At 41.2% G+C, this 15,549-nt stretch overlaps 1 protein-coding gene across 5 annotated transcripts in view; it reads right to left on the bottom strand.

Moving 5' to 3' along the window:
- LOC124121061 (tyrosine-protein phosphatase non-receptor type 13-like) overlaps positions 1 to 15,549 on the bottom strand; it is a 155,918-nt gene that overhangs the window by 68,192 nt on the left and 72,177 nt on the right. For all 5 annotated transcript variants that reach the window (XM_046484009.2, XM_046484010.2, XM_048392843.1 and 2 more), the window contains exons 25-28: positions 13,226 to 13,441; positions 11,344 to 11,558; positions 11,127 to 11,216; positions 10,206 to 10,745 (exon numbers count right to left, since the gene is read on the bottom strand). In XM_046484009.2, coding sequence (XP_046339965.1) covers positions 10,206 to 10,745; positions 11,127 to 11,216; positions 11,344 to 11,558; positions 13,226 to 13,441 — 1,061 coding nt within the window. The remainder of the gene's footprint in view (positions 1 to 10,205; positions 10,746 to 11,126; positions 11,217 to 11,343; positions 11,559 to 13,225; positions 13,442 to 15,549) is intronic.

Here is a 15,549-nt window from a genome sequence, read left to right as displayed (position 1 = left end):
TCGCAGCTTGACTGTTCGGTACAGCCGAAAGGCGGCATCCATGTTGTTCACGCTCCACTGAACACAGGGCCTCATTTGTCTGTATTCTGCGTATGAGCCGGGATGCGCATGAAACACGGGTGTCAAAACGAATATATTTACCAATTATATGTACGGTCAATTAGCCAGTTCAAGAGACAATACCCTGGTTCTACCACCTTTAGGTGTAATTACGTCGCATGCCCCTGGTTCACGGTTTGTCTGATCTCCCGTCATAAAACCACGATGTTTATTTACCTGGAGCCTCAGACAGCGCCGACTTCCTGTGTACAAATGTATAATTGTGAAAGCAAACCCTTTTCCCCTGATCGTTAAAAGACAGGAGACTTTGATTTTGTCTGAAATATCAACGTTGAAGTCGTTTATATATTCGGAAATCCATAGTATGGTAAATTTTTATTAAATGCATGTCCTGTTTTGTATATATGTATATATTATTATGTTAATATGGACAATGGTAAAATTCATTATAGTTTAAGTGCTATTCACAAATGTATGTAAATCTGCTTCTTGATGAATGAAGCATGGCAATAAATGTATACATCTGATTCTTCATTTGTTCTGTATTCTTTGATGAGAATGAGTTTCGTTAATGATGATCACTCTCACAGATTATTTGATAAGAGGATAGGACTTTAACTGGAGAATAGTTATGAAAAATATATATATAAGTATAGGCGGTCTGTGCACATGTGGTGAGACTGATACCTCATTGATTTGATAATCGGGACTTGGAAATCATAGTCTGTCATTAAATTGATTTTAAAATATATGGTTTTGACTGTAGTACGTCCTGCATGATAATATTATGTTGTAAACAACTTATCTTATCTTATGTTAAGTAAAACAATTATTGATAACTTCCTGAATTCCAATTGTTCAATGAACAGAATTTTTCAAAGCTCTGGCGTGAGATAACAATGCATTAGATGTTACCAAAGATTGTCCATTTTATGATCTTAGGCACATGTCGGCGCACTTACATGTGAGCCGTCTAGACGACTGTCTGTTTTATAATAAATGGCAGCTGCCATCCAAGCCGAATACTTAATCTTGAGACCTATTATTGTCTTGTCGAGTCATGTGCGGGTCTCTCTCTCACCTTAGGGAGAATGCGACTGTAAAAGCCCCTCGCTAGACAGACAAGTAGTGAATGTTTCAGATAAGTTTATTATTTATTATATATAGTTTAAACTCAATAGATAATTCATAGTCTTTTTATTGTTCAAACATACTTCCAAACAATTCCCAAAAATTCCAAACAATTCCAAACCATTCCAAGTCATTCCAAACATTTCCTGTTTTGGAAATATGTTTGGAAATGTTGCCAATCCAATTTTGGATTTTCCATAAAGATCGATCCTTCCAAATTGGAATGGACACTCCTTGGTCTTGTGTTTAGATAAAAGATTATTAATAGATCGCTTGCACAAACCTTCCATTCTGTATATTAAGTTGTGCGTCCATAATCACGTACAAAGTTTTTTAATCTCATCTCACTGTTGATATGCTTGCTCGCATGCCTTGACTATATATAGATGATGAGGCACGCCCTCGATAGTCAATTCCACTTTTGTTATCTTGGGATTATAGAACGCCTCGGTATCTCTGTGCCATGGTTCAGAAGGTTCCTCGAACAACATTAAAATACCCTTCAACGATGTAGCGGGGACGTTTAGATTGACATTCCATGTCGTATCACATTTGTCCCTGGAAATCTTTCAGTGTCAAAGCACGCAATCGTACCAAATGGCTAAACGTCCGTCAAACTGGTCACGAATTTGTCTGGCTAATTCAGAATCTGTTATCATATCATACTCCAGTGATATATTGTTAATGGAATAGCTACCATCTTCGGTGGTTTTGATTACTCTGCTGTAGTCATTAAAAGTGAGTTTGTATTCTAACCTATCACCTAGGGATGCTTGATAAAAGGGCATGTGACTATCTAGTAATTCAGTCGAGCGAAAATAGAATCGGTTATTCAATGCATTCGCAACAGCCTTATCTTTTACGAAGGTATTGTCACCATTCTCAGCACCCACACGCAGTCTTATTGTATTTTTATTACTAATACCTTGGTACTGTAAGTTTTCCCGTTCTTTTGCCGTTCTCCAGAGTTCCATGTAACAGAAATAGACATCGCTGTCGTCAATACTCAAAACCTCATTACCACTAATTTTAATCGTAATTTTCTTTACAATTGCACGACCTATGTTATTGTCACCAGAAGTCAAACTAATTGTACTGTAACTAACACATCGTGAGTGCCGAGATTAGGAAAGCGAACCAAAAGTGTCTGATTCTGATCAATGGAAGTCAGGTTATTAGTTATACTTACAGACTGGCTAATTGCTTTGACTCCTAATGGATCCCGAAGTCTACGTTGTGGATTTAACTTGCGTCCGTATTGCGAAGACATTGATATATTGAAATAATGTAACCTTTGTTTAATATAAAAATGGATGATATGAATCTAGATAACCTAACTGATACAAGCACAGTCGAAGAGGGTACTGATGAAACCAGCTTTATGAATCTTAACGAGGAACTTTTGCAATCAACCATTTGGTCGTAAAGTAAAGGAATATTGTGACTGCGTGGCTCCCCGGATATTGACCTTATGCATTCTCGTACTAAGAAACCCCTAGCGTTGTCTACGATAGCCAGGCGTCGTGGTGGCATCAACATTATTCATAATAAATTAGGTCTGGTAGACTACGACAACTCACAAGCAAAACTTTCTGCAAAGACTACTAAGGTTCTTTAGACAGTGCGGACTGAACTCGGTGCAACGGCGGCTGCCATAGATAAAGATAATTTGGAAGATGTACCACAACGCGCTAAGCAGGTCTCAGATGGACTCCAAGAAATCTTGGAAACCTACGATAATTCCACGTTACAGGTACCATCCTTGGAGTACAATATAAGAGAATAACGAGGTCTTGACAAGGCAATGCAAACAATGTGGGGGTCACTCATCAATAATGTAGCCAAGCTAAATGAACTCGACAAGCATATAGCTTAGGAGAAACAAAACTTGAACAGGCAGGCGATGAATTCAGTAGACTCCCCGTTGCAGAAAGATTGCGTACCAGTAACTTGGAAGATGAAAGATCGGCCTGCCTCAAAGCAGCATCTTCTAATAGAGAGGCACTTCATTCACTAATCAGCCAAATTCGAGAAACTAATGATCAAGTCCTCAATGATGATACTACACTGGCCAAAAAAATTAAAACATTGTTCAGAGAACAAGGGATAACCATTTCCAGTATTTTAAATGCATTGGGATTTATTATATCAACTTTGACTCTCACATTAGAAGGAGGCGGTGGCGGCCACAGTGGTACACCTACACCTCCCACTAATAAAAATGGTGTAAAAGAGTGGATAAAAAAGCATTTAAAGGCATTAGGAGAAGCACTAGGAAAGCTCGCTGGGAAAGCAGCGTCTGCACTTCCCGGTAGAATAGGGAGTATTGTATCCTGGCTCTTGAATTTATTAGCCAAGACCGCCACTTGGCTTAGTCAAAACTTGTGGGCACTGATCGTAGCAATTGCCGGGCTGTCTTACGTATCCACTAAAGACTATTTATCCAAATTATGAGTAAACCAGCCATGACTCCACCTACTATAAGCGATGTTTTTTCGTTGATATGTTGTTGAATTTTGGCAGCAATATGTGGTTTTACAACTTGTGTCTGTTGCACTTCTGTTACAGTAGATGACTGTATAACTATTCCTGTGTTTGTTTGCATTATTTATTCGGTGTTAATATCTGAATTTATACCTGGTTTTTGTTTATCGGTAGCAACCACAATTTTATTATCATAACCTATCACTTGGCCAATTTTAAGTTCAATATTACTTGGGGACCTGTAGGTTCCCGCCCCAAAAACGTAGTCTACTTTGGATTGAGCGTACTGTAATACATCTTGATAACGCTTTATAGAAGGTGGTATGTCAACTGGTGAAGCAATAGCATCCTCTACGTTTGCAACAAACTGTTTTTGATCATCGAGCGCCGTCCCAGAACCAATTATTCCTGTTCGTGTTTGCGACTGTGGACCAAGAATTGCCCATACATAAGTTCTTATTGATTCATTAACTCTTACAACTTCTGGGTTAGTAAAATTATTTTCTGTTTTATCATAGAGAAATTCATTCAAAGCATTTTTGACATCTTGAAAGCAACACCACCCTTAAAGTTCATACGATCGTCTCGCCACTCGTTACTCGAGAGAGCAAAGCTCGGAAGAAGCCAACCTCTTTTCAGTAAATCATTTCTGACTTCTTTAACAGAGTGTTCACCAGTTTACAGAATACCTAGACCATGGTTAACTCCACGCAGACGCCAATCTTTACTAGCAGAAACATAAAATTAATTCTTGACAAATACATTCATATGCGAACCCATTGTACGAATTATCTGATGCATTCCATGCTCGATCCTGCGGTAATGGGGCATTAATTTCTTTGAGTATGCGTCTAATCTGATAGTATACATGAAATAATAAAACAGACTTATTTAGTTTAAAGCCGGCGGCATGAAGAGATACACCACATCCTGTTGTGGCACACCATATGGCAAAACTTAACTGGTTTTGCCAAAATTGCATTGGATTGTGGAACCCATCATGCACTATTTTGGTGCTAGTTGCTGCGAACCTGTATTTTTCAAAGATATCAGGAAAGTGAGCAAAAAACTTAGCACCAGAGGCTTTTACTAAAATCGACTGGTTCGTAAGGTAAGTTGCCTTGATTCTACTCTCGTTATTAGCACCTCCCATATTGAAGTTATGATATAGTAACTTTGTATATTTAATGTGTATGTTGCACTCCCGGGAATAACAAATGGCCAGTCTATTCAACTGCTTCACGCTATCGACAACTCGGCTGGGCAACTTCAAGTTGCACTATATCTGATGGGCATTACAGCGTATGCTCACTCAATGATGAAATTTTAAACCCTTTGGGAGCTAGTCTCACACTAAATGAGTCGAATGGGGTGCTGATTTTAAGCTCCATATTATAAATAATGGTGATTCTTTAGGCCCTGGAACGCATAACCTTAGACAATGTAATACAATTGCGCTTTCCGATCTTGGAGACACAACAAAAGAATTTGATAAACCCGGTAAGTAATATGCTTTACATTTACAAGATAATGTACACAAGCGGAAAGAAGTTGTATTCACTAACACCTAATCTTGAAGATTTAAACAATACCAGCATTAGTAGTTTCCATAAAAACACTTCATACAATCTTTTTCGCAGCAATGATAATAAATGCGCTATGGTCGAAGCAAAAATTGAGTGGCTACTATATATCATCATTTCCCCATCATATGTGACAACGGGTAAAGGACATTATTTAACTAAGATAATGAATAGTGGGATCGTACTGGGGCTTATATTCCCTCAAAACGTAAGAGTGTGTTAGTGGCTCCCCTGCCAGATGACCCAGGCTATATGTTATAGGGTCGCCCATCATTAAAAGAAGTTAGTTTATATTTGGTTACTGAATTCAATGATATATTAAATAACTTCAATGCTATACATGGTCTTTCTACACCTATTATTGAAGTCTTGTCGGGGGATGCACCAGAAGAAGCCTTGCCTGCATTACAGGGTCTATTAATTAAATGGCTTAAAAAACATCAGCGTCAACATTGCAGTATTATTGATATTGGATTATCTCCCTTGCAACAACACTTGAGGGCGCCCAAGTTAATATTTCCGATGTCATTTTGCTTACTAAGATATTTATGCCACATAATATACATCTAATAAAGCTGATGTATACTCTCAAGTCATTTACACTCGACCAATTAAACACTCTTGTGGATTTATATCCGGTGCTCGATGAAGCATCTGAAAAGATGGATACTGTTGATGGATTTCGATTACATCAAATAAACGACATAAAACATCGAATAGAGAAGGAGAGGGAGTTGAGACTTGGATTGTATAAAAAGTATCACAGAGCTGCGAATGCTCTCGATGGAGTGGACACTGGGCTTGTAACAGCTAGTATGGGACTTGGTGTAGCTAGTGTTGGTTTATCATAAACTATAAATGCCATGCCTATCGTACTTGGCATGGAAATAGCGACCAGAGTCTCTGGACTGGCAGGAATAGCGATAAAATTTATTTCTCGTAAGTTGCAAAAGAAAGCATTAAAACATGATAGTATTCGTATACTCGCCGAAGCAAAGTTGAACAGCATTGAGGATCATATTTCAACAGCACTGGCTGATTGCAAGATATCCGAGGAGGAGTTTCATTACTGTTGTCAGAACACACCAAATACAACACAATGAAGCAGGAGATTCGATCAAATTCTTGTAAGACCAGTGGCATTAGTGAAGACGAGAAAAAAAGTTCATAGAACATGGGCGACAACAAGCTCGTCAATTATTCCGTGCCAAAACTAAAGAACTGGTTGGAGATTAAGAATAGATTGTTTCCTGGATTAATCGTTTAGAAAAATGCCTACATAAGTCTATAATAATGGAAAATTACAAGCCAACAAAGGAAAAGCTATCAAAGCATTTATGCTCTGGGACAAAATTATCAAATGGCGAGATTAACCTCAAGGTACATATTATATCGGTGATGTCAAACCAACTAAATACAGTCATCAATTGTTTCTTTCTAATTTCGAAGAAGAGTATACAGTTTGGTCTCCTAGTAAAATTAACAAAGAACTAAGTAAAAATGTTGAATATCACTTTCTTCAAAATAATGGTATGCATATGAGTAAAAAATAATAGAGAATATTTTCATTACAATTTAGTTTAGAGTCATGAAGATAATTTGTTTGCATTGTCGTTTTTGCAAAAAAATTTATCTCCGTAGTAGAGGTATTGGGGTATAAAACTGGCTCTAGTGGCAGTGAGCCCGAATCACCATTACATATAAAACTTTATATCATTTACAGCATAGAAGCATTTATAGGGTTTGGGAATGGCTCAGGTGGTGGTGAGCCAGAGCCCTTTTCATTACAATTTAGCTTAGTCTCATAACAATTATTTGTGTGCATCATGGTTTTTGCACAAAAAATGACCTCTGTAGTATAGGTATTGGGGTATAAATCTGGCTCCAGTAGAAGTGAGCCAGAATCACCATTCCCTACACTAAAGAAGATAGTCGCCACAAGATATTTTTCTAGGTAGTCATTTGGCTACCACTGAATTTTAGGTAGTAGACAAACTGAAATTTAGGTCGCATTGGCGACCATTTTAGTCGCAAATCTGAGGCCTGCTGAAATTATTTTCCTTCAAGGCGGGATACAGAGTATCGTATCAAGATCATGTGGGCAAATCATATCTCATCATTCTTACATGGAGGTACAATGATGTTGCATACATACTGAACAACAAAAGTTCCTGTGACACTGAATAACAGTTAATGCAAAGTTATGTTTTTTATAAAATCTTAAACAATTTTGGTTTGCAACAGATAAAAGACTCCTCTAAGTGTTCAAATGGTTTAATTTGCCATACTGATTTCAGAAAATGCGTGATTTCATAAAAAACATGAACATGCCAAAATGTCAATTTACAAATCAATAGCGTGTGTGTCTACCTCTGGTTGCAATGCAAACAACACATCTTCGTCTCATGGAATGGACCAGGCGTCGCACAAAGTCCTGTGGGATATCTGTCCATATCTGCTGGAGCATGTTCCTGGAGTGTCTGTGGAACATGTGGTTGACGTCGAAGGCACCGATCCATCTCATCCCACATATGCTCGATTGGTGAGAGATCAGGGGAGTTAGCCAGGCAGGGGATGACATTCACGTTGTTTTGTTGAAAAGAATCCTGAACAAGTCGAGCAATATGAGGCCTGGCGTTGTCGCGTTGAAAGGTAGAAAGGCAAAAACGGTAGAACAATAGGGCCTATGATCTCGTCGCTGTAGCACTGTCCATTGAGATTTCCCTCTACCACTATCAAACGGGTCCTCTGTCTTGCTGTAATTCCACCCCATACCATAACGCTGTCGCCCCCGAACTGATCTTCTTCCATGACACAATGATTGACGTAACGTTCACCTCGACGTAGGTACACTCGAATCCGTCCATCGTTGTGGCTGAGGTGAAAACGAGACTCGTCAGTGAATAGAACTTGTCCCCACTGAATGGCCGTCCAGCGTAGACGCTGTCTGCACCACTGTAGACGTTCTTGACCGTGGTTTCTTGTCAAAAAGGGACGTCTGGCGGGTCTTCTGGCGACAATCCCTGCACATCTGAGGGGGCGACGTACGGTTTGTGAAGATAGTCGTCGAATGCCAGGAATGCTTCTTGCAGTCACTGTTGCTGGCTAGGAATTGATTTCGTAGGTGTGTTGTTCGAATCCAGATGTCTGGTCGATTATTGATTACGCGTGGCCTGCCACACCGAGGATGGTCTCTGCATTCGTCTGTTGCCAACGTTGCCATAAACACCAAATGGAGTTTCTGTGGATGTTAAATTGTCTTGCAACATTGCACGTTGACAACTCAATCCTGCTTCAAGCATACCAATGGCTCACAGACGCTCATTTTCGGACAGGCGTGGCATTTCGTGATGTTGAATAATTGCGTAATTTTGTTGTTTTTCTGAGTGGTTGTTGTCAACACGATGCTAAACAATGCATATGGAATCCTGTTAACGCACATGTTTTTATACCAATTCTTGGGTAGTGAAATGCATGTGGCTTGCATAAAAGTCAACTTTTGCATGGAATGCATGCTTTTCTGTAGCAGTTGCAGTTTTGTGACTTGATTCCATACATGTAGTACAACAAGCATGAAATACTCATATCCCCCGCAAATAAGACATGTCTGGTTGTGTGCAATGCATTAGCTCATGTGAACTATGTTCACTGGGCCTTTTTGCAAATGACCTAATTGCAGCACTAAAAAAAGTTATTACTGGTGTTGTTTTGCCATCTGCAGTTTAGGATAGAATATGTAACTGTATTTGTAATGAGTAAGGATGAGACATATGGACAAACAACTTCTTTATTACAATTAGGAGCAATGGTTTCGGTGTAAGTTCTAACACCGTTATCAAGCAAGTGAAGTACAGAGTATGGTTGACAAGAATATATAGTGTTTATACAGTTGAGTAGGTTTAAGATCAGTTACACTGTTGTATTTGTAATGAGTTGTGTTTCTGCATGAAGTTTGTCAGTGAATGCAACAATTGTGTCCATGACAGTTTTGGAGGAACATACACTCAAGCAATGTAGAACTAACCAACAAGAAAGGAAATGTATTCAATACTGTGAGATGACATTATGTGCCAAGTTTGGTGAAGAAATATGGTACGGTTTTCAAGATCTGCTCCGGAAACGAGGACTACCGCCATTTTCAGTCAAAGTCAAAATCATTGCCATGGAAACTCGAAAAATAACTTTTTTTAAAAATCCCAAACTATCAAAAGGCACCAGTTCACCACTAGACCTATTTATGTGCCAAATGTGGTGAAGAAAAATGGTACGGTTTTCAAGATCTGCTCCGGAAACGAGGACTACAGCCATTTTGAGTCTAAATCAAAGTCGTTGCCATTGAAACATGAAAAGTAATTTGTTTAAAAATCCCAAACTATCAAAAGGCACCAGTTCACCACTAGACCTATCTATGTGCCGAGTTTTATGAAGAAATATAGTACGGTTTTCAAGGTCCGCTCCGGAAACGAAATGTGACAGACGGACGGAAGGATGGAAGGAGGGACGGAAGGACGGACGGACGGCACCCATTCCTATATCCCCATTCCACTTCGTGGCGGGGGATAATAATGAAAACCAAACTTTACTTGTTTGAAAAATACACTAAAATATTGGTGTCACAGGAACTTTTGTCGTTGAGTATAGTTGTATACATTACTACAGACCTGGCTACGTTACTACATTGTTATTGTGAACATTATTGAAGTGTTGTAAGCATTGCTACATTGTTGAATACATTTCTACATTTGCTACATTGATGATGTGAACATTACTGAACTGTTGAATTTGTTTATTTTGTTTATTTGTGTTTACAGTGTTGCTTTGTTTTCAAGTAAATCTTCTCTTATTATTTACAATACCTTTACTTTTACTCTTCATGTCTTTTCAAGAATAGAATTCCAACATACACTGTTTGACAGCTTCCACCAGCACCTGTAATACATCACTCACCTGTGCAGGACCTATCTGTTCTTGTGTAGGAGTTATCTGTTCTTGTGTAGGAGTTATCTGTTCTTGTGTAGGGGTTATCTGCTCCTGTTCAGACACCAAGCCATTATCCACATCTTCAATTTCACTGACATGTTTATTTTGGGAGGCCTGTTTCACATCCTGATCTCCTTCACCTGTCTCTGTGTCAGATGCTACATGTTTTTGTCGAGTCAGCAACTTCTGACTATGAATATCCTCCCTGTGTTCTGTCACACCACTCAGCTGTGCTGAACCAGATGCAGGATGGCAAATGCCACCCACCTTTTTATCTACCTGTACCATATTGTCATCTATTTGTTCCACTATATGATCATTTTGTTCCATGTTTTGATCGACTGTTGACACTGAGCCGCTGTCCGATGCCTCTGATTGTCTTGCATATCGAGGTCTTGGCGTGTTCCCCTCGTCATCAGAGTCTGACTCGGACTCAAAGAGGGAGTGGCCATCCTTGTCGAAGTAGACTGGCATCCTCAGCTGAGAGACAAGGGAGTCCTCACTGTCCTGCAATATCAAGCACAAACATCTCAATTCTACTAGCTTTACTTAAAGTATCAGGGGTATGGGTCTGTTTGGGGGAGGATGAGGGGATGGTGGGGGATGGTGTGGTTGGTGGGGTTGGTGGGATGGATGATGGGATGGGTTGTGTTGAGGTGGGGGAGGATGGATCTGAGGGTGAGAAATGAAGATTAGTCGGAGTTGAAGGTGAGGATATTGGAATGGTGGCATCCTCCCATTTACCTTCCCCAAAACAATCAGATTTTCCTTTCTAAGTCAATTCCTCATGCTACATTTGTTATCTACTATCCATTGCGTCATTTAGGTTTTAGGTATTCGTCCTCCACATTCCAAGTGTCATGTTGCTAGTGGACATATCCCACTTACTGTGCATTGCATGGTCGGTAAATCTCCAGGTCTCGGATGACACATCGTCAGTCTGACGGATCTACTTGATCTCATTGCTTGCATAATACCCTGTTGAGAAAAATCATCTGAATCAGTTACATTAATAACTGAGGCAATGAGTGAAAGAGTCAATCAACATGGTCCTAATGGAATACAATACGGAAAGATACTGAAGAATAACTGGCATGTGTCTCACCGTTCTTGTTAAATGTCTCATTGGTTTGCCATTGACTTCAAGGATGACATCCCCGGGATGGATGAGTCCGCTCTCTGCTGCAGGACCGATGATGAAAATCTTCTTGATGCGAGGCACACAGAGGGTGGGGTTGTTGGGGTGCAGGTCCTCCCCGCCCTGGAAGCTGAAGCCTAGCCCACTCACACCCTTCACCAGCTCCACCTCATAGATCTCCCCTGTAGAGCAGAACACATCTCACTCTTAGGATACAACACATCTCAGCCCTTAGGACACAACACATCTCACCCTTAGGGCAGAACACATCTCACCCTTAGGGCAGAACACATCTCACCCTTAGGGCAGAACACATCTCACCCTTAGAACACAACGCATCTCACCCTTAGGTGCAGAACACATCTCACTCTTAGGAGAAAACACTTCTCACCCTTAGGACACAACACATCTCACCCTTAGGGCAGAACACATCTTACCCTAAGCACAAAACACATCTCACCCTTAAGGCAGAACACAACTCACCCTTAGGACATAACGCATCTCACCCTTAGGGCAGAACACATCTCACCCTGTGGATACAACACATCTCACCCTTAGGACACAACGCATCTCACCTTTAGGGCAGAACACATCTAACTCTTAGGAGAAAACACTTCTCACCCTTAGGACACAACACATCTTACCCTTGGGCAGAACATATCTCACCCTTAGAACACACCGCATCTCACCCTTAGGGCAGAACACATCTCACCCTTAGAACACACCACATCTCACCCTTAGGGCAGAACACATCTCACCCTTAGAACACACCGCATCTCACCCTTAGGGCAGAACACATCTCATCCTTAGGGCAGAACACATCTCACCCTTAGGGCAGAACACATCTCACCCTAAGGGCAGAACACATCTCACTCTTAGAACACACTGCATCTCACCCTTAGGGCAGAACACATCTCACCCTTAGGGCAGAACACATCTCACCCTTAGAACACAACGCATCTCACCCTTAGGTGCAGAACACATCTCACTCTTAGGAGAAAACACTTCTCACCCTTAGGACACAACACATCTCACCTTTAGGGCAGAACACATGTCACCCTTAGGGCAGAACACATCTCACCCTCAGGATACAACACAACTCACCCTTAGGACACAATGCATCTCACCCTTAGGACACAATGCATCTTACCCTTAGGGCAGAACACATCTCACCCTTAGGGCAGAACACAACTCACCCTTAGGACATAACGCATCTCACCCTTAGGGCAGAACACATCTCACCCTTAGGATACAACACATCTCACCCTCAGGATGCAACACATCTCACCCTTAGGACACAACACATCTCACCCTTAGGACACAACACATCTCACCCTTAGGGCAGAACACATCTCACTCTTAGGATACAACACAATTCACCCCTAGGACATAATGCATCTCACCCTTAGGGCAGAACACATCTCACCCTTAGGATACAACACATCTCACCTTTAGGATACAACACTTCTCACCCTAAGGATGCAACACATCTCACCCTTAGGACACAATGCATCTCACCCTTAGGGCAGAACACATCTCACCCTTAGGATACAATACATCTAACCCTCAGGATGCAACACATCTCACCCTTAGGATGCAACACATCTCACCCTTAGGACACAATGCATCTCACCCTTAGGGCAGAACACATCTCACCCTTAGTATACAACACATCTCACCCTCAGAATGCAACACATCTCACCCTTAGGGCAGAACACATCTTACCCTTAGGATACAACACATCTCACCCTTAGGATAGAACACATCTCACCCTTAGGATACAACACATCTCACCCTCCGCTACATACATGTAGTGGTCAACTTGGTACAGGACACCACAAACACCTACCCTCGGCAACAAATGAATATGGATCTGGTGAGATGTCGTCCAGAAGGCTGGCCAGAGCTGGTGTGATGCTTGGCTGACTCCCTGGCTCAGTGGGTGATGGAGCTAATCGCCGGACCAGCAGTGGACAGACAGATGGTGCCCGATGTAGCAGGTCCACTACCTGCCCGTACGTCCGACCGTGGACACCGAAGTCATTGATCTCCAACAGCTGGTCTCCTGCACACATAAAGAAGACACTCAGTAACACAACTGTAGTACAGTGTCAAGCCATCACTCTAACAACTGAGGAACAATGTCAAGCATCACTCTATCAGCTGTAGTACAGTGTCAAGCCATCACACTATCAGCGTTAGTACAGTGTCAAGCCATCACTCTTACAACTGAAGAACAATGTCAAGCATCACTCTATCAGCTGTAGTACAGTGTCAAGCCATCACTCTATCAGCTGTAGTACAGTGTCAAGCCATAACTCTATCAGCTGGTGTACAGTGTCAAGCCATCACTCTAACAACTGTAGTAAAGTGTCAAGCCATCACTCTATAACCTGTAGTACAGTGTCAAGCCATCACTCTATCAGCTGTAGTACTGTGTCAAGCCATCACTCTATCAGCTGCAGAACAGTGTCAAGCCATCACTCTATCAGCTGAAGTACAGTGTCAAGCCATCACTCTATCAGCTGAAGTAAAGTGTCTACCTATCACTCTATCAGCTGTAGAACAGTGTCAAGCCATCACTCTATCAGCTGTAGTACAGTGTCAAGCCATAACTCTATCAGCTGGTGTACCGTGTCAAGCCATCACTCTAACAACTGTAGTAAAGTGTCAAGCCATCACTCTATAACCTGCAGTACAGTGTCAAGCCATCACTCTATCAGCTGTAGTGCAGTGTCAAGCCACCACTCTAACAACTGTAGCACAGTGTCAAGCCATCACACTATCAGCTGTAGTACAGTGTCAAGCCATCACTCTATCAGCTGTAGTAAAGTGTCTAGCTATCACTCTATCAGCTGTAGTAGAGCATCAAGCCATCACTCTATCAGCTGTAGTACAGTGCCATGCCAAATTTCTTACAGCTGCCATGCCTTATCTTGAACAGCTGTACTACATCTTCAAGCCATATCTTTAACAGCTGTAGGAAGCTTCAAGCCATATATCTAACAGCTGTAGTACAGTGCCATGCCATATATCTAACAGCTGTAGTACAGTGTCTTGCCATATCTTTTACAGCTGTAGCACAGTATCAAGCCATATCTCTAACAGCTGTAGTACAGTGCCATGCCATATTTCTAACAGCTGCCATGCCATATCTCAAACAGCTGTAGCACAGTGTCAAGCCATATCTCTATCAGCTGTAGTACAGTGCCATGCCATATATCTAACAGCTGTAGTAAAGTTTCTTGCCATATCTCTTACAGCTGTAGCACAGTGTCAAGCCATATCTCTAACAGCTGTAGTACAGTGTCAAGCCATATCTCTAACAGCTGTAGTACAGTGCCATGCCATATATCTAACAGCTGTAGTAAAGTTTCTTGCCATATCTCTTACAGCTGTAGCACAGTGTCAAGCCATATCTCTAACAGCTGTAGTACAGTGCCATGCCATATTTCTTACAGCTGCCATGCCATATCTTGAAAAACTGTAGTAAGCTTCAATCCTTATCTCATACAGCTGTAGTACAGTGCCAAGCCATATCTCTAACAGCTGTAGTACAGTGCCATGCCATATATCTAACAGCTGTAGTAAAGTTTCTTGCGATATCTCTTACAGCTGTACCACAGTGTCAAGCCATATCTCTAACAGCTGTAGTACAGTGTCAAGCCATATCTCTTACAGCTGTAGTACAGTGCCATGCCATATATCTAACAGCTGTAGTACAGTGCCATGCCATATATCTAACAGCTGTAGTAAAGTTTCTTGCCATATCTCTTACAGCTGTAGCACAGTGTCAAGCCATATCTCTAACAGCTGTAGTACAGTGCCATGCCATATTTCTAACAGCTGCCATGCCATATCTTGAAAAACTGTAGTAAGCTTCAATCCTTATCTCATACAGCTGTAGTACAGTGCCAAGCCATATCTCTAACAGCTGTAGCACAGCATCAAGCCATATCTCTAACAGCTGTAGCACAGCATCAAGCCATATCTCTAACAGCTGTAGTACAGCATCAAGTCATTTCTCTAACAGCTGTAGTACAGCATCAAGCCATATCTCTAACAGCTGTAGTACAGCATCAAGCCATATCTCTAACAGCTGTAGTACAGCATCAAGTCATTTCTCTAACAGCTGTAGTACAGCATCAAGCCATATCTCTAACAGCTGTAGTA

The sequence above is a fragment of the Haliotis rufescens genome, unplaced genomic scaffold (genome assembly GCF_023055435.1).
Source record: "Haliotis rufescens isolate VD_foot unplaced genomic scaffold, xgHalRufe1.0.p SCAF_11, whole genome shotgun sequence".
In the NCBI taxonomy this organism is placed as follows: Eukaryota; Metazoa; Mollusca; class Gastropoda; order Lepetellida; family Haliotidae; genus Haliotis; species Haliotis rufescens.
This window is presented reverse-complemented; position numbering and strand designations above follow the sequence as displayed.